General features: G+C 46.8%; 3 protein-coding genes across 20 annotated transcripts in view; 2 read left to right on the plus strand and 1 right to left on the minus strand.

Annotated features, from left to right (window-relative positions):
• The window catches only part of GPBP1L1 (GC-rich promoter binding protein 1 like 1), a 62,129-nt gene extending 58,040 nt beyond the window's left edge, over positions 1–4,089 (plus strand). For all 13 annotated transcript variants that reach the window (XR_016211052.1, XR_016211051.1, XM_051857840.2 and 10 more), the window contains 3 exons: positions 231–355; positions 1,922–2,024; positions 3,201–4,089. Coding sequence is in view for 11 of the 13 variants with exons in the window: in XM_051857840.2 (XP_051713800.1) it covers positions 231–355; positions 1,922–2,024; positions 3,201–3,353 (381 nt within the window). In the remaining 2 variants the exon portion in view is untranslated. The remainder of the gene's footprint in view (positions 1–230; positions 356–1,921; positions 2,025–3,200) is intronic.
• A 1,567-nt stretch (positions 4,090–5,656) lies between these two features.
• Positions 5,657–21,791, plus strand: CCDC17 (coiled-coil domain containing 17). 2 transcript variants are annotated; one of them, XM_089300752.1, is made up of 14 exons: positions 5,657–7,504; positions 7,591–7,665; positions 7,754–7,976; positions 8,057–8,219; positions 8,306–8,389; positions 8,482–8,654; positions 8,880–8,999; positions 9,172–9,302; positions 9,406–9,500; positions 9,608–9,811; positions 9,962–10,172; positions 10,242–10,352; positions 10,612–10,775; positions 20,224–21,791. In XM_089300752.1, the coding sequence occupies exons 1-14, from the start codon at positions 7,331–7,333 to the stop codon at positions 20,264–20,266; spliced, it is 1,971 nt and encodes a 656-aa protein (XP_089156878.1). In that variant the 5' UTR covers positions 5,657–7,330; the 3' UTR covers positions 20,267–21,791. The 2 variants fall into 2 exon arrangements, with proteins under 2 accessions (XP_089156878.1, XP_089156877.1); XM_089300751.1 differs by having other exon boundaries at positions 9,962–10,352.
• The window catches only part of NASP (nuclear autoantigenic sperm protein), a 32,081-nt gene continuing 23,654 nt past the window's right edge, over positions 13,514–21,940 (minus strand). The window contains exons 6-15 of one of the 5 annotated variants that reach the window (XM_017345501.4): positions 20,841–21,833; positions 17,680–17,762; positions 16,652–16,737; positions 16,467–16,540; positions 15,996–16,184; positions 15,711–15,877; positions 14,896–14,952; positions 14,721–14,798; positions 14,065–14,190; positions 13,514–13,701 (exon numbers count right to left, since the gene is read on the minus strand). In XM_017345501.4, the coding sequence (XP_017200990.1) occupies positions 13,621–13,701; positions 14,065–14,190; positions 14,721–14,798; positions 14,896–14,952; positions 15,711–15,877; positions 15,996–16,184; positions 16,467–16,540; positions 16,652–16,737; positions 17,680–17,762; positions 20,841–21,833 (1,934 nt within the window). In that variant the 3' untranslated portion in view covers positions 13,514–13,620. 5 annotated transcript variants of the gene reach the window in all.

A 21,940-nucleotide genomic window follows, 5' to 3' on the forward strand; every position in this document is an offset into this window, starting at 1 on the left:
GATGTCAGGTAGTATCAGTCCTTCAACATTGTGTTTGCCGTTCTGGGTCTTTTGCCTCTGCATATAAACTCTAGAAATCAGTTGGTTGATAAAGCAGATCCTCATTTTTAAATGAGGCTGTCTTTTTGAAAAGTACTTTGCTGAGTCCTGACACCTTAACCTTGTAGGTTACTTGTCTTGCCACAAAGGATCATTAAATCAGGTGTGTCCTTCCTTTTACTTAATTGCAGTTGGAGGATAACAGCACACCTGAACCAAAGGAAAATGGAGAGGAAGGCTGTCATCAGAATGGTCTTTCTCTCCCTGTAGTGGAAGAAGGGGAGGTCCTCTCACACTCCCTGGAAGCAGAGCACAGGTAAGTAAGGATGAGATCATGGAAAATGATGTGAATTCCCTTAAAGACCTTGAACATACTTGAGAGTACATCTCAGAAAAGAGCCTGGCATACAGAAAGAAGTCCCATAAGCACCTAACTTGTTCTCTTCATGTTCCCAAGGTTGGCCTGTTAACTACATTCTCTCACAGGCTTGGATAGTTTTTTTCTGCAGTCTTTCCAGTGCTTACCCCCCCCTCTTAAGATTTGTTTGTTTGTTTGAAAAGCAGAATGTCAGAGAGGGGGAGATCTTCTATCCAGTGGTTCACTCCCCAAATGCCTGCAATAACCAGTGTTGGCTATGCTTGCCTCCCATGTGTATGGCAGAGATCCCAAGTCCTTTTGAAAGAGTTAGAGAGAGCGATTTTCCATCCTCTGGTTCACTCCCCAAATGGCTGCAACAACCAGGGCTGAGCCAGACTGAAGCTGGGAGGCAGGGGCTCAAGCACTTGGGCCATCCTCCACTGCTTTTCCCAAGCACATAAACAGGGAGCAGCCGGGACTCAACATGGCGCCCATATGGGATGCCGGCATTGCAAGCAGATGTTTTACCTGCTACAATACAACACTGGCCCAAGGTTCCAAGTACTTGAGCCATTTTCTGCTGCCTTCCCAGGCAGATTAGCAGGAAGCTGGATTGGAAGAATAGCCATGACTCAAACCAGTGCTTCAATATGGATGCCATGTCACAAGTGGCAGCTTAATCTGCTGTGCCACAGTGCTTGTCCCTTTCTAATTTCTATTCAATTTATGGCTTCTGCCAGGAGAAGGTAAGAAGAGGGAAACTGGGATTGTTGTGCTGGCCCCTTGGACTTTCTGGTGTAAGTGAGCTGGTCATGTGAGACCATTTTAAAGGAATTGAGAAGCATGAGACCACCCCATACATTTTATCTGTTGGTTAAATGAAGGGCTTGTATATAGAGCATCCAGCTGTCTGGGCAAGTGGATGGTGAGTGGAACCTGCCAAATATGGCTGTACCTTCCTAGACGTAGACTTCTGTCCAGCGGGACTTCAGGGTTCAGGTCTGCCAGGTTATGAGAGATTGTACAATGCATGAAATTAAGAGAACTTGGGTATATGTGGAAGTAGGTTAATATGCTTACAAGGAACAATAGTGAGATATCTTGCTGTGTTTTGCTCTATGAGAAAATCAGAGCCCTAGTGATTTGACTGTTTTCTTTATGCTATCCTGTTTTCTGGTTTTACATGTCTTTTTCTATAGCGGTTATTCTCAGCTGTGTAGATTGCCCTATTTCAGGGGTGTGGAACATCCCCTTGCAGGCATTATAAGACCCATGAAATCATCCGACATGGCCCTGCTGAGGCACCCACAGGCAGAGTTCAAAATTCAATAAATCTATAACTGGGTGATGTTATAAATATCCAGATGGCTCTTGGCGGAAGAAAAGTTCCCCACCCTTGCAAGTGCAAGCACCTGAGTAGCCATAATTAATGTTCGTCCCACTGGGAAGAAGATCAAGTTCCTTTTCTAACATCCATCGTCCTGGGTTAATAGTGTCATTTTTTCTGCCTGTCCTGACCACCAGGTTACTGAAAGCAATGGGATGGCAGGAATACCCTGAAAATGATGAGAATTGCCTTCCCCTCACAGAAGATGAGCTCAAAGAGTTCCATATGAAGACAGAACAGGTATGTCCTAGAGCCCAGTTAACTGCAAGGAGCAAGAGGAGTAGGACAGGTTTTGGCTTTAGGGACCCCTAGTTTATTGTGAGAGAAAGACTTTGAAAAAGAATCCATAAGTTACCCTAATGGAAGTGCAGAAGGTTATTTATTCTGCCGGGGTCAGGGATCTCCACTGGTAGAATCAGGTAAGTGACCCACAGGTCATGACCAGAGTAGTGCATTCCTTCATTCTTTCATCCTCACAGCTCTAGTCCCTCATTGGAACTACAAAGCCATGTTCCAGAAGTTACAGTCTGAGCCTTTGTCCTTTAAGAAAACAGGCTCATCTTCTACCTCTGTTGCCAGCCTTCTGGTCAGAGCTGGGAAACCCAGCCCATGAATTTATTCAACAAATGCTCGGATTCTTTCTCTTAATAAACATTCCCCGATCCTAGAGTTTACAACAGGGTTTTTTATTTTTATTTTTTAATTTTTATTTATTTTTTTTGACAGGCAGAGTGGACAGTGAGAGAGAGAGACAGAGAGAAAAGTCTTCCTTTGCCGTTGGTTCACCCTCCAATGGCCGCCGCGGCCAGCGCACTGCAGCTGGTGCACCGCGATGATCCGATGGCAGGAGCCAGGTACTTATCCTGGTCTCCCATGGGGTGCAGGGCCCAAGTACTTGGGCCATCCTCCACTGCACTGCCTGGCCACAGCAGAGAGCTGGCCTGGAAGAGGGGCAACCAGGACAGAATCCAGCGCCCCGACCGGGACTAGAACCTGGTGTGCCGATGCCACAAGGCAGAGGATTAGCCTAGTGAGCCGCGGCGCCCGCCACAACAGGGTTTTGTATAAACCACACCAAGTGGTATATATTTGGAACATAAATTAGAATTGTAAGTCCTACAAAGGGGTACTGTACAGGCTGCCATGAGACCCTCCACTCAAAACTCAATAAGGAATATCAAGCCCCACTCATGACCTACTGAATTAGAAGAATCAGAAATTTAGATGATTTGTTTTACATGTTAAGATTTGAAAATCACTGCTGTAGGAGCTCTTAGAAACTCTCCTGAAAGCTTTCCACTGTACCCTGTTGTACTTCAGATTGAGCCGGGGCCTGTCCTTTCCCAGTTCCCATGAGCCAGTGTAGTCACTGATGGATTTTCTTTTTTCTTTTTCTCTGTCCAATGCTAACCACAGCTGAGAAGAAATGGCATCAGGAAAAATGGCTTCTTGCAGAGCCGCAGTTCCGGCCTGTTCTCCCCTTGGAGAAGCACTGGTAAAGCAGAGTTTGAGGACTCAGACACGGAAACCAGTAGCAGTGAAACATCAGATGATGATGCCTGGAAGTAGACATAGAAATGCTTACAGTCATTTCTGACCCAGCAAACTCGGCTTGTGTGTTTAGGGAGTGTACAAGAGAAATCATTCTTTTCCTTTCCTTATGTTTTTATTGAATTCTTCATGCACAAGGGAAATAATTGTAACCCAAAGAGAAAGCGATTGGCTTGTTTAGCTTTTGTTGTTGTTCTTCCATGTTATCTGCTTAATAGAAAGAAGTTTGTGTGGAGGAAAGATTTTTAAAGTATATGTGTACACACACCCAGTGTACATGGGGCGATGCACAGGTGGGAGCTGGCAGTGCAGAGATGCAGAGGAGACACTGGTCTGCAGCAACAGCTTCTACTACCAGCCCTGGGGTACGCACCCCTGTGCTCAAGCAATCATTGTCAATGACAAAGTAACTATTGAAGTTATAATTGTATTAAATTAATGCTAATAATTTGGATATTTTATTTTATTTTTGGCTGCTCGGGTAACTTTAGCCCTTAACCAAGCATATGTGGTTTTTTGTTTTTCTTTTTGGGTACAGCTGTAAAATATTTGGATATAGGAAATGTGTTATTCTTGCAGCCTTGATATTCAGGGTGGATTGTAAAATATAAATTTTTGTGAGATTTCAAAGATTAAGATTATTTTGATAACATTATTTACAGATTTAAAAGATGTGGTTATCACAGGTCTGTTGAGGGGGAAAACTACTGCATAAAATAACTAACTTGGAATAAATATTTTGCATCGGTTTGGATTGTCTTGTGTAAGAAGTGTATTTTCTTTAAAACTAGATGTGGATTCTTTTTCAGGGGAAATAACTGCTGTGTGTCTAGGGGACATCTGGATTCAGATGCACCTCTTTTCTCCTTTTAGGAGACACATTTTTGACCAGAAAAGCCTGTCAGTAATAAGCTCAGAAACCACGTTTTCTTTCCTGAATTCATCTTTCTGTTTCCATTTATTTACTAGTATGCATATCTCAAGGATGGTCTGTACCTAAATAAGTTTTCTACTGAATAAGAACTTGGGGAGAAAAGACTTGAGCCAGTGCTGGCTGGACAACTGGTGAAGAAAACAGGCTCTTTCATTCAACAATACACTACTGGGGCTTGTATCCCAGGCATTGTGCAGGTTTCCAGGGTATAAGGAGTGCCCAGTGCGCTGTAAGGGAAAAGAATAAGCAGTTACATTAGAAAAGATGAAACCTTAGGCCAAGATCTGATTGACGAGTAAAAGCTCTGGTACCATCTGTCCCTGTAGTAGTTAGTTCCTAAGGAATACAAAGGAGCAAGATCATGCTCTCATGAGAGGCAAGCAGAGGTATAGTAGGCCTTTTATGGCATGTTAGAAAGTCCACACCTTGGAGTGTGGACTCTGAACCACAGCAAGCAGAGAATAGAAGCAGAGAGAAGCAGCAGGACACTTGCTAAATTCTAAGGGAAGCAGGGACTTCTATAACTATTATGTATTATAACTGTCTGCTGTTTGTAGTACAGTATAAGTAATCCATGTGCAACTGGCATTGGCAGTTGAGACAGAGCAGTTTCATTAAGTACAAGATGGCATTTTTTTTTTCTCCTCTATAAATTTTCATGTATTAGAGCTGCCGTCTCTGGGTTCACTCCCCCAAAGCTCACAGGAGCCAAAGCTAGGCGCTGGCAGGTCAGTCCAGGTCTTCGATATGGGTGCCAGGAACCCAGTCACCTTAGCAGTATCTCCTGCTTACTCCCAGTATCTACATGAACAAGTTGGAGTTAGGAAGCACATGTGGGCCTTGAACCCTGAACCCAGGCGTCCCCATTTGGGATGCAGACTTTAAACCAGCATCTTAACCAGTAAGTCAAACATCTCCCCCCAAGATGTAATCCTTTTTTTTTTTTTTTTTTCTGAAGATTTTTTTGCTTATTTGAAAGTGACAGGGAGACAAAAGATGAGCTCTCCCATCTGCTGGTTCACTCCCCTAAAGGCCCCAACAGATGTAAATGGCCGTCTAAATTAGGCAGAAGCTAGGAACTCCATCCATGTCTCCCTTGTGGGTGGCAGGGACTCAAGTGCTTGAACAAGAACTCTTTCAAATAAATAATTTTAAAAAGTAATAATCGTGAAATTTAAATTGATACTTCAGTTGTGAATCCTGAAGCTAAAATAGTTTTATGAGCTATAAATATGTTTTTGCCAAAGTATTAAACGGAATTGAGAAGTAGCTTGAAATTTGGGATTTGCAATTTAGTAATTTTCTCATTCTCAATGGGAATTAAACTGGACTGAGGTTAAGTCATAGTTTGAGACACATTGTAACTTGCTGCTGGTCATACCTTGGCTTTTTTTTTTTTTTTTTTTTTTAAGATTTATTTATTTATTTGAAAGAGTTAGAGTGAGAGATCTTCTGTCTGTTGGTTTACTCCCCAAATGGCTGAAAGGGTCAGAGCTGGGCCAGGCCAGAGCCAGGAGCTTCTTCAGAGTCTGACGTATATGCAGGGACCCAAGCACTTTGGCCACACTCCACTGCTTTCCTAGGCACACTAGTAGGGAGCTGGAATGGAAGTAGAGCAGCCAGAACTGGAACGGGCCCCCATATAGGATGCCAACACTGCAGACGACAGCCTAACCTGTGGCATAATGGGTAATGCCACTGTGCAGCGCTGGCATCCCATAAGGGGGCCCGTTCCAGTTCTGGCTGCTGCACTTCTGATTCAGCTCTCTGGGAAAGCAGTAGAAGATGGCCCAAGTCCTTGGGCCCCTGCAGCCACATGGGGGACCCGGAAGAAGCTCCTGGCTCCTGTCTTCGGATCAGCGCAGCTCCGGCCGTTGCAGCCATCTGGGGAGTGAACCAGCGGATGGAAGACCTTTCTCTGTCTCCACCTCTCTGTAACTCTTTCAAATAAATAAATCCTTAAAAAATAAAAACTGGGGGTGGGGGTGGGGGGCCTGGCAGCCAGTCCTGTGGTGCACAGAATGGATTAAGCCACTGTTTGCTATCCTGCACTCCATATCAGTGCTGCATTGATGCCTGTCTATATATCTATATCCAGTCCAGCTTCCCACCTACAGGGGAGACCCAGATGGAGTTCCTGACTCCTGGCCTCCGCCTGGCTCAGTCAGTCACAGCTGTTGTGGCCTTTTGGAGCTCGAGACAGCCTGATTGATTTCTCTCTCCCCTTTCCCCCAAGCCCCTCCCTGCCTCACTTGCCTTTCAAATCTTAAAATAATAATAATAATAAGATGCTTTAGAGCAAGCTCAGAGTTACTGCTTCTTAAAACTTGATGGGCGATTTTGACCGGTAGGAAAGACCCTGCCTGTGACCTGGCCTGACTTGGTAAGAGAAGAGTTCCTTTCCGGACTCGACTGCAGCATCTGCTGTATTATTATTTTGTTCTCCCACAGCTTTCACTTGGGCCGTGCGGATTATCTCCCTCTTACAGCTGAGAAGAATGGGCTCTGGGGGAGGGAGGGAGAGACCACTGTGCCTGGTGAGACTTGGTTGTGGCAGAAGTGTTTGCTTCTGGAGAGGCGTGTCTGAGAAGGGCTTTTCATTCTGAGAGAAAGGTTTTCCGGGTGGAACGCCGCCTCTGCGAGTGTCCTTCCCTTGGCTGGAGAATGGCGTCACGTGGTGCAGCGCAGCAGTGCAAACGGCGGCCCTTGCCTATCAGAGGCCTTTAAATGACCATTGATGGAGTAGGTGAGGGCCCAGGGAGTCCTGCAGGTGGCTTTTGTTGCTCTTTGTTCAGATAGATGCAGCAGCTGGGTGCAGTATTACTCGCCCAAGTGTACACAATGAAATGGGGACAGGCAAAGGGCCCCTCCCACAGGTGGACAAGTCTTCCCCACCCATTCTGACCTGCCCGGGCCTGTAGTTGCTACCCAGCCAGCTAAGGCTCCTCCCCCAAACAAAGGGGGAAGATCTCGCAGACTTAAACCCTTTCCTCTGCCTTTCCCCTGCCCACAGTCCTGTCTCCTGCAGACTAAACTGGTGGAGGGAAACGGGTCCCATCCTATGGCCACCTCTTCTGGAGAGCCAGGGCTCCTGCCCTGTGGGTCCTGTGACATGGTTTTTCGCTCGTGGGCCCTACTGGCTGTCCACGCTCAGCGCTTCTGCATTGGCCGCCTGACCGGGGAGATGACACTTGGAGCACAGCCCTCAGTAGCCACCCAGCCCCCGGGCCCTGCGGTAAAGACCTCCTCTGCGACGGGAGGTCGCGGGGTGTTGAAGCCAGCTGGAGCGGCAGGGTTCCTCATGCCACACTCTATCCCCAGGTGATGTCACAAGAACCCCAGGGCCTCTCCGAGAAGGAGGCCAGCCAGTCTGCATTATGGAGGTTAACAGAGGAGGTACACCCACCGCGCCCTCCCCACGCCTGGAGATCCCACGCGGGACAAGTCACCCCAACCCAGACTTCGCCCATCACTTAACCCCCAGGTGCAGTGGCTGCGGCTGTCCCTACAGAAAATGCGACCGTGGATAACGGAGGTCCCCCGAGAGTCTGCGGGGCTCTTGGGGCGATCAGAGGCCGGGTCTCAAGACCCCAGCAACGAGGCTTGTGGAACCCCGGGAGAGCGGTTGCGGGCGCTGCACAGGACTCGAGCCAGGCGCGTGGCAGAGACGGAAGCCCAGAGACGGGCCCTGGAGCGACGCGGCGAGGGTGAGGGGAGACCGGGACCGGCTGCGGCCCTCGGCTTAAGGATACTCGGACCTGTTCTTAACTTGGCTTCTCTCCCTCAGAACTGAGCCTGCGCCTCCAAGGTATAGCCCGGAGCCGAGGCGGGATACCCCGTCTAACCGGAGTGGAGCGGGAGCTCCGAGAACTCCGGTCAGAGGCGGGGCGGACGCGGGGAACTCTAGAGATGTTGGGTGCGCGCCTGCAGGAGCTGCAGCCGCAGTCTGGGTGAGGCGGGGATGGGGGTGCTGCGGCGGTGGGTGGGCTAGGCCTGTGTCTGTGACGTCATCTACGTGCGTCGCCGCCCGCTGCAGGACTAGTCTGAAAGCCCGGCAAGAAGCTGCACTCTGTTTTCCGGGGCTGCCCGCCAACCCAGCAACTCTAGCTGCTGAGATTGGGTGAGCGCAGGTGCCCTGAATGGGCCTGGGGCTGAGTGCTGATGAACCCTGGAAAGACGCCGTCCTGTCCCTTTGTTTCCCCTGCTGCTTAGGTCCCTGCGTGAGACCTACCTTCGAGGTGGGGGTCGGGACCCTGGCATTCTGGGCCAGCTGTGGCAGTTGCAGGTGGAGGCGTCGGCACTGGAGCAGCGGCGGTCGCGGACCCACAGGAGAGCACAGGATGGGCCGGCCAGGAGAGCCTCTCGCTGCGGTGGCCTTAGTCATGGTGGTGGGGTGGGGGGCAGGAGGGGAGGACGTCTTTGGCGTGGAAACCACTTGCACAAAAGCCCCGAGGAAGGAAGCCTGGGTGGTCATTGCGACAGTAGCTAGAATGTAAGCTGACGAGTCCAGCGGGCCTGTCCAAGGGGCCCTCATGTTGCACAGCTGCTCAGAGGCGGACCCGGCTCGTCACCAGAGGTCAAAGGTGACAGGTTAGACGTGCTCTTTCCAGGAAGAACAGGGGCCGCCTCGGGGGAGCTTCTAGTGGTGGAGGCAGAAAATCGGCGCCTGGAGGCAGAAATCCTGGCCTTGCAGATGCAGAGGAGCCTGGGCCTGGGCCAGGTACCCTGGGGTTAGTGAGCACCCCAACCCCGTCCCACTGAGCCCTCCCACGCATGCCCGGCTCAGAGTGAGGGTGTGGAGGAGCCATGCATCAGGAGTGCATGAGACCCGTGTTTGTGGACTTGACTCCTGGAGGAGGCTTCCTGCGCCTCAGGGAGCCCCAACTCTTCCTCTGCTTCTAGGGCCTGGAGAGGTGGGACGCCTGTCCAGTCCCCGTCCACACCCAAAGGGAAGGAGAGAACCCGCATTCCTCCCGCTGCCTCCACTTCCAGGCTCCACGGCCATCCAGTTGTTGGGTGGCACGGGAAAGGCTGTGAGGCCCCGGGCTGGGGCAGGACAGCTGTGCTCTGTGGGGTTGGGGGAGCATGGGCAGTTAGGAAGCTTTCTGTAGGAGTCAACTCTTTTCCCCGCTACAGCAGCTTTCTGGATCCGTGACGGGGAAGCTGGGCCTGAACCCACACTTCCTCCTGCCCACATCTGATGTCCTGGGCCCTGCGCCCTATGACCCTGGGTAAGGCCTGCTTCTTGCTTGGACATCTGTGGGTTGGGGAGCTAGCTGGGGAGAGAAGAGGGGTGAGAGGAGCTGGGTGTTTGTGTGCTTAGACTTGTGTCCCCCAGGGCTGGCCTGGTCATTTTCTATGACTTCCTGCGGGGCCTTGAAGCTTCTTGGATTTGGGTGCAGCTGTTGACTGGCTTGTCTCGAGATGGACATGACACAGGAGGGACTACAGCGTTGCCCCCAGCCCTTTGCTTGCCCCCGCCTCCAGCTCCTGGGCCCATGGGCAACTGTGCCATCCTTGCCAGCAGGCAGCCTGTGCCCAGGTCAGTAGGTGGGGAGCACGTCTTTGGCAGTCTGCCAGATTGAGACTTAGCTGTCATGCTGCTGAATTTTCTCGTCTGCTGGCTCTGAGGGCCTAGTCCGAGGAAGGGACTGCATCTCTGGCTTTCAATGCCTCTTTGGTTTATCTACAGACTGCCACCCTCACCATCAGTATCCTTGGTCTGTGAGCTACTGGCCTGGCAAGGGATGGCAGGAATTGGGCCACCACAGCCAAAGGCGTGGACCTCTCTGGTGCTATTTGACCGAGATCAACGGGTGCTAAGTGGCCGCTGGCGCCTCCCACTTCGGGCCCTTCCTTTGGACTCCAGCCTTAGCTTTGGGCAGCTGAATGGGATTCCCCAGGTGAGTGTTACGGGTTGGGCCTGGGTCTACTACAAGGTACAAATGCAGTACCATTTCCCTTCCTCCCAGGCAGGTCAGGCTGAGCTCTTCCTGCGGCTGGTGAATGCAAGAGATGCAGATGTTCAGACACTGGCAGAGATCAGCCCTGCATCTGCCCATGAATACCAGTACCCACCACTGGTGAGAACCCAGGTAGAGCTAGGGACAACATCGTTGTGACTGGTAAGGTTCACAGCCAGCTTTATGGACTGCTGTGTGCCAGTTAACTACCAAATGCTTTCTGTACAGTAATTCATTTGACCCTCACAACACGTTGGGTAAATAGTACAAACAGGGAAATAAAAGCAAGATGAGGTTAACTTGGCTCAAAGTAGTTTTGAGACTCAGAACCTGTGCTGTTAACGTGTGCTGTTAAGACCTGCTTGCTCATGTTCCACAGGTGTCCAACTCATCCTCACTGGAAGCCAACTCCCTCATCCCCATGGCTGGTTTTGCTGACCCTGCACCGCCCACTGAAGAGCCCCGTGGTGGAGTCAAGGATAAAGATGAGGGTTTGAACTCTGACCACAGCTTTGACCCGCCCCCCCTGGCTTCTGAGCCCAGGTGAATTGAGACTGTATCCGAACATGCATAGGACTAGTCCTGCAGCTGTATTACTTAGCAGCAAAAAGTACTTGTGTTCTCACCACAGCTTTTCCACCTCCCACCAGTGCTTGACCCTACAGTATCCATTTGCCTTTTGTAAAAGGTTGAAGATTGAGTATGCCAATGGCTAGGTTTTGCTAAAACTTCACTTTATTGCCAAACTAACTTTATCCAACGGATTTTCACCAAGCCTTTCTATCCAGGCTCTCAAGGTCCCCATAAACAAGGAATTTCTGAGACTTGTCTTCAAAAAAGTTAATGGAAAGAAGTGTGTATCATTAAAAAAAAACTGCATGGATTTCAGGAAATTTTTGTACCTCAATAAAATTTTTCCATGAGCTTTTTGAAGTTTCATCATACACTTCAGATTCCAGAATAGGGCCCCAACCCAACGGTGGTTCCTCGCAAGGGACACCTGGAGATGCAGATTCAAGCAGACACAGCCCAGCTCTGCAGTCAAGAGCCTAGCAGACAAGTATGTCATGACTGTCCCGACCAAGAAACAAAGGGGACTGGAAGAGCTCAGGATCTGGAATATAGTGGTGGCAGGTTCCGGAATGGAATTTAGAACCACAGTAAGCCAGAGATTCTGCAATTGTTACTGTGACTAGCCTAGGAAAAATTCAACCATTTCCTGTAGTATTAAGAAAAAACTATAAAATGGAGTTGACTTGAAGGTCAACCATGGATGTTAAAAGTAGCAGGTTCTAACCTGTAGCAGAATAAGCCCTGCAAGTGTCAGGATGACTAAACTAAGTCCTCCTGGGTATGGAGCAGGCACTCTGGTGCAGTGGGTAAAGCCATTGCTTGGGATACCAACATCCCTTAACTATTTTAATAGTGATTCTTCCTCTTCAAATCCAGCTTCCTGCTAATGCACCCTGGGAAGCTCTAAGTGATGGCCCAAGTATTTGGGCTCCTGCCACCCATGTGGGAAGACCCAGATTCAATTCCAAACTCCTAGCTTTAGGCCCAGCTCTGGCTGTTGCAGACTTTAGGGAGTGAAATCAGTGAATGGATAAATCTGTCACTCTGCCTTTCAAGTAGGTGGGGGGAACAAATTAAAATCCTTTTGGATGATGTAGAGCAGGCATCATGGCATAACACCATCCCTACACTTCCTTCCCATGCAGTTTCTAGTTAATATGTGCTAGGAGGCAGCAGATAGCTCAAGTGCTTGGGCCCCTGCCACTGACATGGGAGACTCAGATGAAGTTCCTGGTTCCTGACTTTGGCCTGGACTAGCTGTGGCTTTTGCAGGAATTTGGGCAGTGAACCAAAAGATGGAAAATTTTGTCTTCCTCTGTCACCCTGCCTTGCAAATTAAGTACATCACCCCATGGGAGACCAGGAGAAGTACCTGGCTCCTGCCTTCGGATCAGCGTGGTGCACTGGCCGCAGCGCGCCACCGTGGTGGCCACTGGAGGGTGAACCATCGGCAAAAGGAAGACCTTTCTGTGTCTTTCACTATCCACTGTGCCTGTCAAAAAAAAAAAAAAAAAAAAAAAAAAAAAAAGGAAGGCAGTTAGAGATCTTCCATCCACTAGCCCACTGCCAAAATGGCCACAACAGCCACGGCTGGGCCAAGCGAAAGGCAGGAGCTTCTTCTGAGTCTCCCATGTGTAGAGGCCCAGACACTTGGGCTATCCTCTGCTGCTTTTCCCAGGCCACTGGCAAAGAACTGGAGCAGCTGGGACATGAACCAGCACCCATAGGGGATACCATATTCATGGATGGCAGCTCTAACCTCTACACAATGCTGGTCCCCAATTAAGTACATGTTTAAAAAAAAAAAAAAGGCTCAAACCCAAACAGTGCCAAGTCCACAACAGATTAAGCTAAGGGTCAAGTCTGAGGCACTCAGCTAGCACCCTGCACATCAGTAAGGGCCCAATGGGAGGGCATAAGCATCAGTACCTGGATCACTAGCACTCCTGGACTGGATGCCCAGAACTGGTGGGCTGCTTCTGCCTTTCCCATATTGAAATCTTCCAGGTAGTCTAGATCTCACAGTGAGATTTTTAAATACAATTCCAGACCAGGGGCTTTTTAATATCTTTATTTGAGAAGTCAAAACTGCAGACAGTAACAATTCCAAGTATTGATATATTTTAACTTTTCTATACAGAAAATAACAAATATAGCGTGAGCCAGCCTCCCCACAGATTCTTCCAGTCACAGCCCAAGTGTCCATCACCATCATCCTAAATCTCCTTTCACACCAGAGTGTTCAATTTTCTAATATTTAAGAGATCAACTCTTTTTCTCAGGAAATACCCGCCTCAATTCTTCAGTTCTTTCTCCAGGGCAGGATCTTGGCCCTAGTTGGAGACTAGGTACACAGGTATAGGTACCACCCAAGGCTTGGTTCAATGTCCAACATTCGTTTTCAGCACCCCAAAGCAAGATCCTCACCAGGTCTTGTATAGCCCCTATCCAATGACAGCACCACTGAAGGTTTGCAAGACCTTGCAAGTATTTGGTAGGAAAAAAATATAGCACCGGTAGAAGATGATGGGCCTACAAGCCACACTGCTTTCATCACCTACATGTCAGACAGGAACTGGGGTTAAAATTTCCAACATAGAGATCAATACAGAAGGCAAAAGACAAGTACCTTTGGCCACTCTATAAAACCTGGAGTACCCCAAGGCACAGATTCAGCTAATATTTAAGGAAAAAACAACACTTCAACCTTTGCTTACAATCTTTATTGAAGTTATACAAAAAGAATCCCCCAAAAGTGAAAAAATACATTATATACAAAACACTTTCCCTTGATAGGAAGGCTCTGCTCCCTCTCTTAACACGCAGTGCTTTCAACTGTAGCTCCAGCCTCCACTGTCCCCTCCATTGCTGCTCGGCTTTCGGTTTGATTCTCAGCCTGAAAAACAGGGAGCTTGGGCATAAGTGACCCTAGTTTTGAAACCATTCTGTCATACAATCACGAAGGCAAAACTATGCTTTACTCCCTGTACAAAATCAATTCCTACATTCTGTTATGATGAGCCAGCAGTCATACAATACATGGAAGGGGACGAGCAGAAGTGACCTATTAGTCTTGCCAATCAAGTGCCCTCTCGTACATTCACTGAAGGGGACCTGGGTACATAGGTTTCAGACTCCAAAACCACTATTTCTGTGATGGTTACACTCAACCAATCCAAACAGGCTCACAGTAGAAAACACGCACTTGGGAGGAATGGCTTCCCTAAGAGGCCAACACCTGCTTAACTGCCCACCTTACCTCCTCCATGTTTTCTGAAACTTCATTTCCACTCGGGACAGCATCCCCACTGCCTCCATTCACCTCCGGCTCTTGTTTGGCTTTCTTTGCATCATCTTTACGGGGGCTCTCTTCCTCTGGTTTCCTCTAAAGATATAATTGTGAAGGCTTGACATTTTAAAAACACAATTGCAAAAGATTTAACCCATGTAGCGCAAAGATCCTAAACACCAGGATACACAGTTCTAATGGTCTGCCTCCCTCTCTCCCTAGCCACGGGATGCAGATACCACCTCATACTCTGCAAAATTCAGACCCCCTGCTAGAAGCATAGTGGTCAGGGTGGGGCTGAGGAGTAGATGTTAACAAAAGACCAAGTTTAAAGACTGGGAAAGAAAATACCACATATGGGCACCGGATTCTGTCCCGGCTGCTCCTCTTCCAGTCCAGCTCTCTGCTGTGGCCTGGGAAGGCAGTGGAGGATGGCCCAAGTGCTTGGGCCGCTGCACGCACATGGAAAACCAGGAAGAAGCACCTGGCTCCTGGCTTCAGATCAGCGCAGTGCTGGCCATAGCAGCCATTTGGGGAGTGAACCAACAGAAGGAAGACCTTTCTGTCAAATAATTAAAAAGGAGAGAGAGAGAAAGAACGAACGAACGAACCACGTGTACATTTACCTTCTTTCTGACAAGGTGGGAAATATCAGTCACACAATTTGATGAAGAAGCACCATCTGCTGGCTTTCTACTGGCAATCTGACAAAAACAAAAAAGTCTGTTGGTGATGTACACACTACATGAGAGCAACAGAGGCTGAAGTGACAAAAACAAAACAAAATACCTGAATACCCACCGTGGAGACTGAAGAGCCGCCTCCACTAGGAGTGAAACCTGAAGTCGAGCTCCCCACCTGTTGGAGAAACGACAAACCCAGGGCGTTCAGGCTGACAGCAGGCACGCACTAGCCTAGTACCCAAGAAAAGCCCTGATGTGCTAGTGGCTTCCAAGCAAGATTCCAGGCAGACATACAACCTCACATATACCTCCCACTCAGGACACAAGCAGCCAAAAGTCAGAAGAGGCAGGTGGCCTCAGAAATGGAAATACCATATATTTTGTTAATCCCTTTTGTTCTGGTACTGTATTTTACACAGAAACTATTACCCCATTTTACACACAGAATGCCCACATACTAAGGAGTGTACAGATGTAATTCAAACCCAGTCTGCTCCAGAACATATTCTCTTTTAACTGCTACCCTATTTGATCAGGATAATTAATTAGCTGAGCTCTCACATTCCCTCTGTTCACCAACTCCCTGGAAACCCAGGTCATGTTGAAAAGTTCATATTTAGGGGCCAACGCTGTGGCACAGCAGGTTAAGCCACTGCCTGCAGTGCCAGCAATCCCATATGTGGGCTGGTCACTCCACTTTCCTGCTAATGCGTTTGGGAGAGTAGCGGAAGATGGCCCAAGTAAATGCTTGGGTTCCTGTCACCCAGGTAGGAGACAAGGATGAAGCTCTGGACTCCTGGCTTTGGCCTGACCCAGACCTGGCCGTTTGGGGAATGAATCAGCTGACTGAAGGTCTGTCCCTTTCTGTTGCTCTCCCTTTCAAATAATTAAGTATTGTAAATAAAAGGGGGATAGGGAGGGGACTGAACCAACCAGAGTAGCTTTCAGAGCTAATTCAGCTACATTCCCACTACGCTGGGATTCTTTTGCATCTTCTATCTTCTCTCTGATTTCAGGTAGCAATTCTTTCAGCTCCTCAATCTCTTTCTCATATTCAGTAGATGATCCTTCAGCCTCCTTCATCTGCTCATTGAGCACAGCTACAAAAAATAGGCTAACATGATCAGTAATAATTACCACAAAAGGATTTGTTTTTATCAACTGTGTTTTATCAACTGCTCCAACTATCAGCATGAGAAGCAGCTGGTGTTCACTCACCCATTCTCTTCTCAATGACTTCAATAGATTTGCTGAACTGTGCCACTGCCTCATCATACTGAGAGTTGTATCCATAAGCCAACCCCAGCTGGTAGTGGGTCTCTGCAAGGAGCCGGTCATGGGCTTCCAGATACTGCTCTTGCAGGCTCAGGCAAGCCTGGAACTCTTCTACAGCTTGGATATAATTCTCTAATTAAGAGAATAACAAGTAAATGTACAACACTTAATAAGGTATTTCACACAATTAAGACCCACTCTGCACCAATGTTCCATTTAACATTTCATTTGTGTTTATAGTATCTCCAAAGAATGCCATAATGACTTTTTTGCTTTTTAGAGATTGCTCTATAAAAGTGTCATTTTTAAAAATCCAACCACCCAACTTAAAATCAGGCTGGGTTTTAGAGAATCTATTAGAGGAAGAACAGGGCAGGCAGGGGAGGTTAGAGAGTAAAATGGAAAATGCATTACCAGATTCAACACTAACTTCTCCAAGTTTAAGATGTGCCTGTGCAGCATAAAGTTGGGCTTCTTTTGTTTCTTGCCTAAAGAAGGAGATGACCAGAACTCTTTAACAGTACTTGTCCGAACCTAACTGCTTTCTATTTTCAAACACCAAACTTCCAGCCTCAATCTAGAAGCACCCAGAGCTTTACCTTTTAAAAATGATCTTTGCTAAGTCCAGCATATCCCAGGCAAGTTCTAAGTTCCCAATCTCTTCCTCTTCATTTTCTGGAAGAGACTAAAATATATCCAAATCACTGATTTAGGTAAAAGAATGGCATCTTTTCAGAGCACAAATCTAAATGTTTAATTTTAGTATGGGTAAAAGAAGAATAAACAACTTGACATATGATTCAAAATTCAGACTTGGGGCCAGTATTGTTGCATAGCTGGCAAAGCCACCGCCTACAGTGTTGGCATCACATATGGGCAATGATTTGTGTCCCAGCTGCTCCACTTCTGATCCAGCTCCTTACTATAATGCCTAGGAAAAGCAGAAGATGGCCCAAGTGCTTGGTCCTGGCCCAGCCCCAGCCTTATGGGAACTGAAGCAATGGATGCAAGATATCTCTTTCAAATAAATTATCTTTACAAAAAAAATTAGACATTCTCCCCTAGAAACTATAAAACGGGTCCCTACAAAATTTCCTTAAGTCATCAGTGATTTGTCAGGTTCAGTCCTAACAGGACATCTCCCTGGAACCCAACAGATCTGTCCATTCTGGACACTAATAAAAGGAACCTATGGGGCCGGCACTGTGGCGCAACAGGTTAAAGCCCTGGCCTGAAGTGCCAACATCCCATATGGGTGATAGTTCTAGTCCCAGCTGCTCTTCCGATCCAGCTCTCTGCAATAGCCTGGGATAGCAGTAGAGGATGGCCCAAGTTCTTGGGCCCCTGCACCTGCATGGGAGACCCGAAAGAAGCTCCTGGCTTCATATCAGCCGTTGTGGCCATCTGAGGAGTGGACCAGTGGATGAAGACCTCTCTCTCTGTCTCTACCTCGCTCTGTTAACTCTGCCTTTCAAATAAATAAAATAAACCTTAAAAAAAATAATAAAGGGAAACTAATCTTCCCTAACCCCAAGAAATGGGTGTCTACCATAATTATACCTCCACTAATAAGCTATAGCCCTACAGTAAGAAAGCAGACAAGGGTAGTGAATAAATAACAACTTACTTTATTCTCAAGAACTGAATCATTTGGTGTTTCTTCTTCAGCCTTGTCATTTTCTTTATCCTCCTCTTCTGAGCCTTCAGTTTCTACAAGCAAAAATTCCTCAGTATTGAGAATACAACTAAGGACTAATCAAAGATTCCAATAAACATCTGTCAGCCTATATGCTGAGATAGGAAACAGATGCTAATCCCAATCAGTTAACAGCTGGACTGAATATAAATCCTGTGGTTGCAGCTTAATTCCAGTCTAACTTAGTATATGTAATCTTATCTATGGGTCAGACCAACAGCAATGAAAAGGCCAAGTGCTTTTCTTATAAAAAGTCAACATGGATCACTTAGAATGAGTTGAACTAACTACTGCCTCTTATTCACTGTTACAGCTCCCATCCACTCAGCCAGAAGCAAGTGTTTCTGGTATCTTTATTCCACTTGTTAGGTAATAGACATGGAAATGTGCCAAAAGTTAACTTATCCAGTCCACTGAGAACAAGCATGCTCGAGACTAGCTTTCTCACAACAGAGCTGTGGAGAGGAAAGCATAGCCCTTACCAACTCTCACCAATGAGCATGCCACAGACTCCAGCCAGCTCCAGCATATAAAGAATTCGAGTGAGCAAACCAGTTAGTCACTCTGGTAATGATTCCTTTTAAATTTGCAGCCATATTCTAAAACTCTCACAGGGAAGTCAGGTCCCTGTCACAAAGTCCATCTGAGCATAGCCGATATTTATGACAATTAAAATGTTCACTTACCAATCACACTGGACAATTAGAAAAGGAACAGATTAACTTTACTTGGGATATGGACAGTCCAAGAGATGGCAAAATGTAAAGAGGTGGTAGGAAACAGAATTTTATGAATTTTTAAGTGAAAACCACTTGCAAGATATCTGTGGACTGGTGTTGCCACATAAAGAGGAATAAAGCACAGAAAGTAGGTGGCTAGCATAAGGCGTTGCGCCAGAGCAGGTTAAGCTGCTGCCTGAGATGCCTGCCATCTCATATCAGAGGCCAGTTTGAGTCCCAACCACTCTGCTTGCATCCGGGAAGTAGAGGATGATGGCTAGAATACTTAAGTTCCTGCCACTCACATAGGAAACCCAGGAGTCCCATCCTCCTGGCCTCAGCCTGGCCAAGTCCCTGCTATTGCAGCCATTTGGAATATTTACCAGTAGACTGAGGACCATTCTGTCCATTTCTTCCTCTCGCTGTCACTCTGCCCTTACAGATACATAACTAAATCAATTGGGGAGATTGGGGGGAAAGCAAGCAAGCAAGCAAGCAGGCAGGCAGGCAGTTTTGCCCAAGTTAGGCTGTCTCAGCACCCAGTCCTCACTTTACTGGCTGCATGACTGAGGCAAATGAATTAGTAACCTTTTTCTTCCATTTCTTCATTTGTAGAATATGGGAAATTATACTATCTTTTCTAAGTAGAACAGTACTGGCACAGAATACTCAAAAGTACAGCTTAAGGAAAAGTCTAAGCTTTTGTAAGCATTTAAAAAATTAAAAAATGACTAGGAATGTCCAAGTGGACATGTGAGGTAGCTTGGGAATGAAAATATATTCAAGGCAGAGCTAGGTTCAGATTCACTACTATGACTTACCGTTTTGACCCTACACAAGTTATACATATAACCTTTAAGTGTCAACCTCTTCATCACTCTAACTGGAGTAATACAAGGGAACTTCAAGAAGTTCATGGAAAAATGGAATTAATTTTGATGCAAAAACTGAAATACATGCATGTGTACTCATAATACACATTTTCCATTAACTCTTTAAGACTCATTGTATTACAGCAAATAGTATTGTTTTGGAATCATAAGTAATAATGCAATGAAAGATCTCAAACAATGATACTTATGATCCAATGGAACAGTTTGTTAGGAAGATGACGTCCCTGTTACAGCTCATCAAGGTCCAACCTAAGAGAGCCAGCAAAGCCTTTCTGTCCTTGGCTCACTATCATTACAATCAAGAACTGAGTTCTTAAAAATTGAGGAATTCAGTCCTGTGCTTTTTCCATAAAGAAATCCTAATGCCCAATAAACCCAATGGTGCTGTCATTTAGCCAATCCCCTTCTAGTTACCGTGCTTCTGCTGGCTGGAGTGCAAGGACCTGCACATAGGTAAAAGGAAGTTCACAGAATAATCTCCAAGAATTGAAATTGGGCCTCTGAAAATCTTAAACTTAAGAAACTCCTGTGGTAGTCTAGCAATTACACAAGTAATAGTAATAAGCAACTGGAATATAACTGGGGTTATTAACGCCAATGTTAGATGAACCTTGTCTACAGTAGAATCCTCAAATGACAGCACAACTCAAGTCAGACATGCCAATTATGGAATTACTAATTAGAGGCTTATATATATCGACAAAAGTGAATCATAATTAGACCAAAACACGATACAAAGTCTCCATATTTTGTAAAATTCTAAGTAACAGAAAATTCAGTCTATCGGCCAAAACAGCATGAAACGAGGTAAGAGAAGCAACAAGAGGGTTAATGGCTTTTTGATTTTCTTTTTTGTTTGGCAGGGGGAGTGATATTGTCACTAATGTGAATGGTCTCGAAAACTAAAGGTTGAAGGGGCATCAGGATTCTTCAGTTTTGGTGCCAGAATATTCAAGGTAATTGCCTTCATTTAAATGGCATGCCTGCTTAAGTGTACCAATTCAATGGATTCTACTGCTCTGCTCCTGCTTCCTAAAGCAGAGAAGAAAACCTGTGAACAGTGAACTAAAAAAATCCAGGAGCATGCAAGTGAACATCCATTCAGCATTCTCTGCCAGCCTAGCCCACTATTTCCCTCCTATCCCACCCACCCCTCATCTACCTTTCCATCTGCCTTTATTGGCAAGTATGGTGCAACAAGTTACTGATAGCTAGCAAAGTCTCAGAAATCAGAGAAGACCTGCTTTGCAGTTAGTACAAAGTGTTAGTTTATAAATAAGCCAGCTTAAAGAAGACTTGCTGCTTTTGATACTTTCTCAACTTATCACAACCTTTTTAAACTTTCCCCATTTTCATTTAGCCCTTTCCTAATCCAAAGGCAGACGGAAAATCCTGAATGGAAGGCTGACTTTTACCCATGATTAGTGTGTCAACTCCAGAATGTACTCCACCCACTGCAGCTCTTGCATATCCCGGTTACCTTCACCCTCTTTCATCTGTTCTTCTCTCTCTTGTGTCTCTTCATTAGCAGCTATCTTAACTTTGTCTTCAGGTGATTTCTCAGTAACCCCTTGGGCTACCTTGGTCTCAACCCCATCACCAGCTCCCTCAGATTCTTCAATGGGCAGCTTAGCCTCCTGGCTAGGAGCCAGTTCTGCCCTGACCTCCTCTAGTTCTGAGCCACCTTTTGTTTCTGTCACTCTTTCTGCAGAAGGCTGTGGGTCAACAGAAGCCTGATCTCCTGCAGCTGACAGTCCATTAACTGCACCATCATTGGAGACAACTGTGGCCTCCTGCTCAGACTTCTCAGACACTTCTGATCCCACCTCTGCAGCCTCCGTTGTCACCATTGGTGACTCTTCCACAGGAGGCACATCTTGCCCTACCAACTGCTCATTGAGAACAGCCTTTCCTGGCTCATTTCCAGAGGTAGCCATCTGCTCCTTTGGTTCATGCCCACCCACATCCACTGGCTTGGCTGTTGCGTCTACAGGCTCTGCTTCTACCTCCACTGCCGTGTTATCCTTTCCTAGAGTTGTACCAGGCTGCTCTTCAGAAGCTTCTGTTGGCTTCTCTATTCTCACAATCACCTCTCCCTGCTTCTCCTCAACTTGTTCTTTGTGCTCTTCTTGGACGTCAGTTCCAGAAACTGATTTTCCTTTCTCAGCATCTGCTGCTTCCTGTTCTGATTTCCCAGAAGTGACCTCAGCTTCATTCAGTCCTTCTGGTGCTGCTGCTCCTTCTGCCTCTTCAGAGGTTTCAGTTAACTGATCTGGAGTCAAGGCAACTTTTTCTGGGAGCTCCTCTGTAGGCTCACTTATATCCATATCTTCTCTTCCACCCTTCTCCATTTCACTCTCCTGTTCTTTAGCAGTTTCAGGCTTTGACAGAGACATGCCTTCTGTTTTTTTGGATTCTTCTTTCTCTCCCATGGCGTCATAAACCTGTTCTCTCAACTCTTCCCTTGCTTCCTCTACATGGTTAAAGAACATGAAGCATAAACATGTCTTCGAGTATAATGATAAAGGAATAAATGGAAACTAAAAATACATTCCCTTTAAACCCTCAAACAGCCTGGCT

This window comes from Oryctolagus cuniculus, chromosome 7 (assembly GCF_051225735.1).
Source record: "Oryctolagus cuniculus isolate XC-2025 breed Fujian yellow rabbit chromosome 7, ASM5122573v1, whole genome shotgun sequence".
Taxonomy (NCBI): Eukaryota; Metazoa; Chordata; class Mammalia; order Lagomorpha; family Leporidae; genus Oryctolagus; species Oryctolagus cuniculus.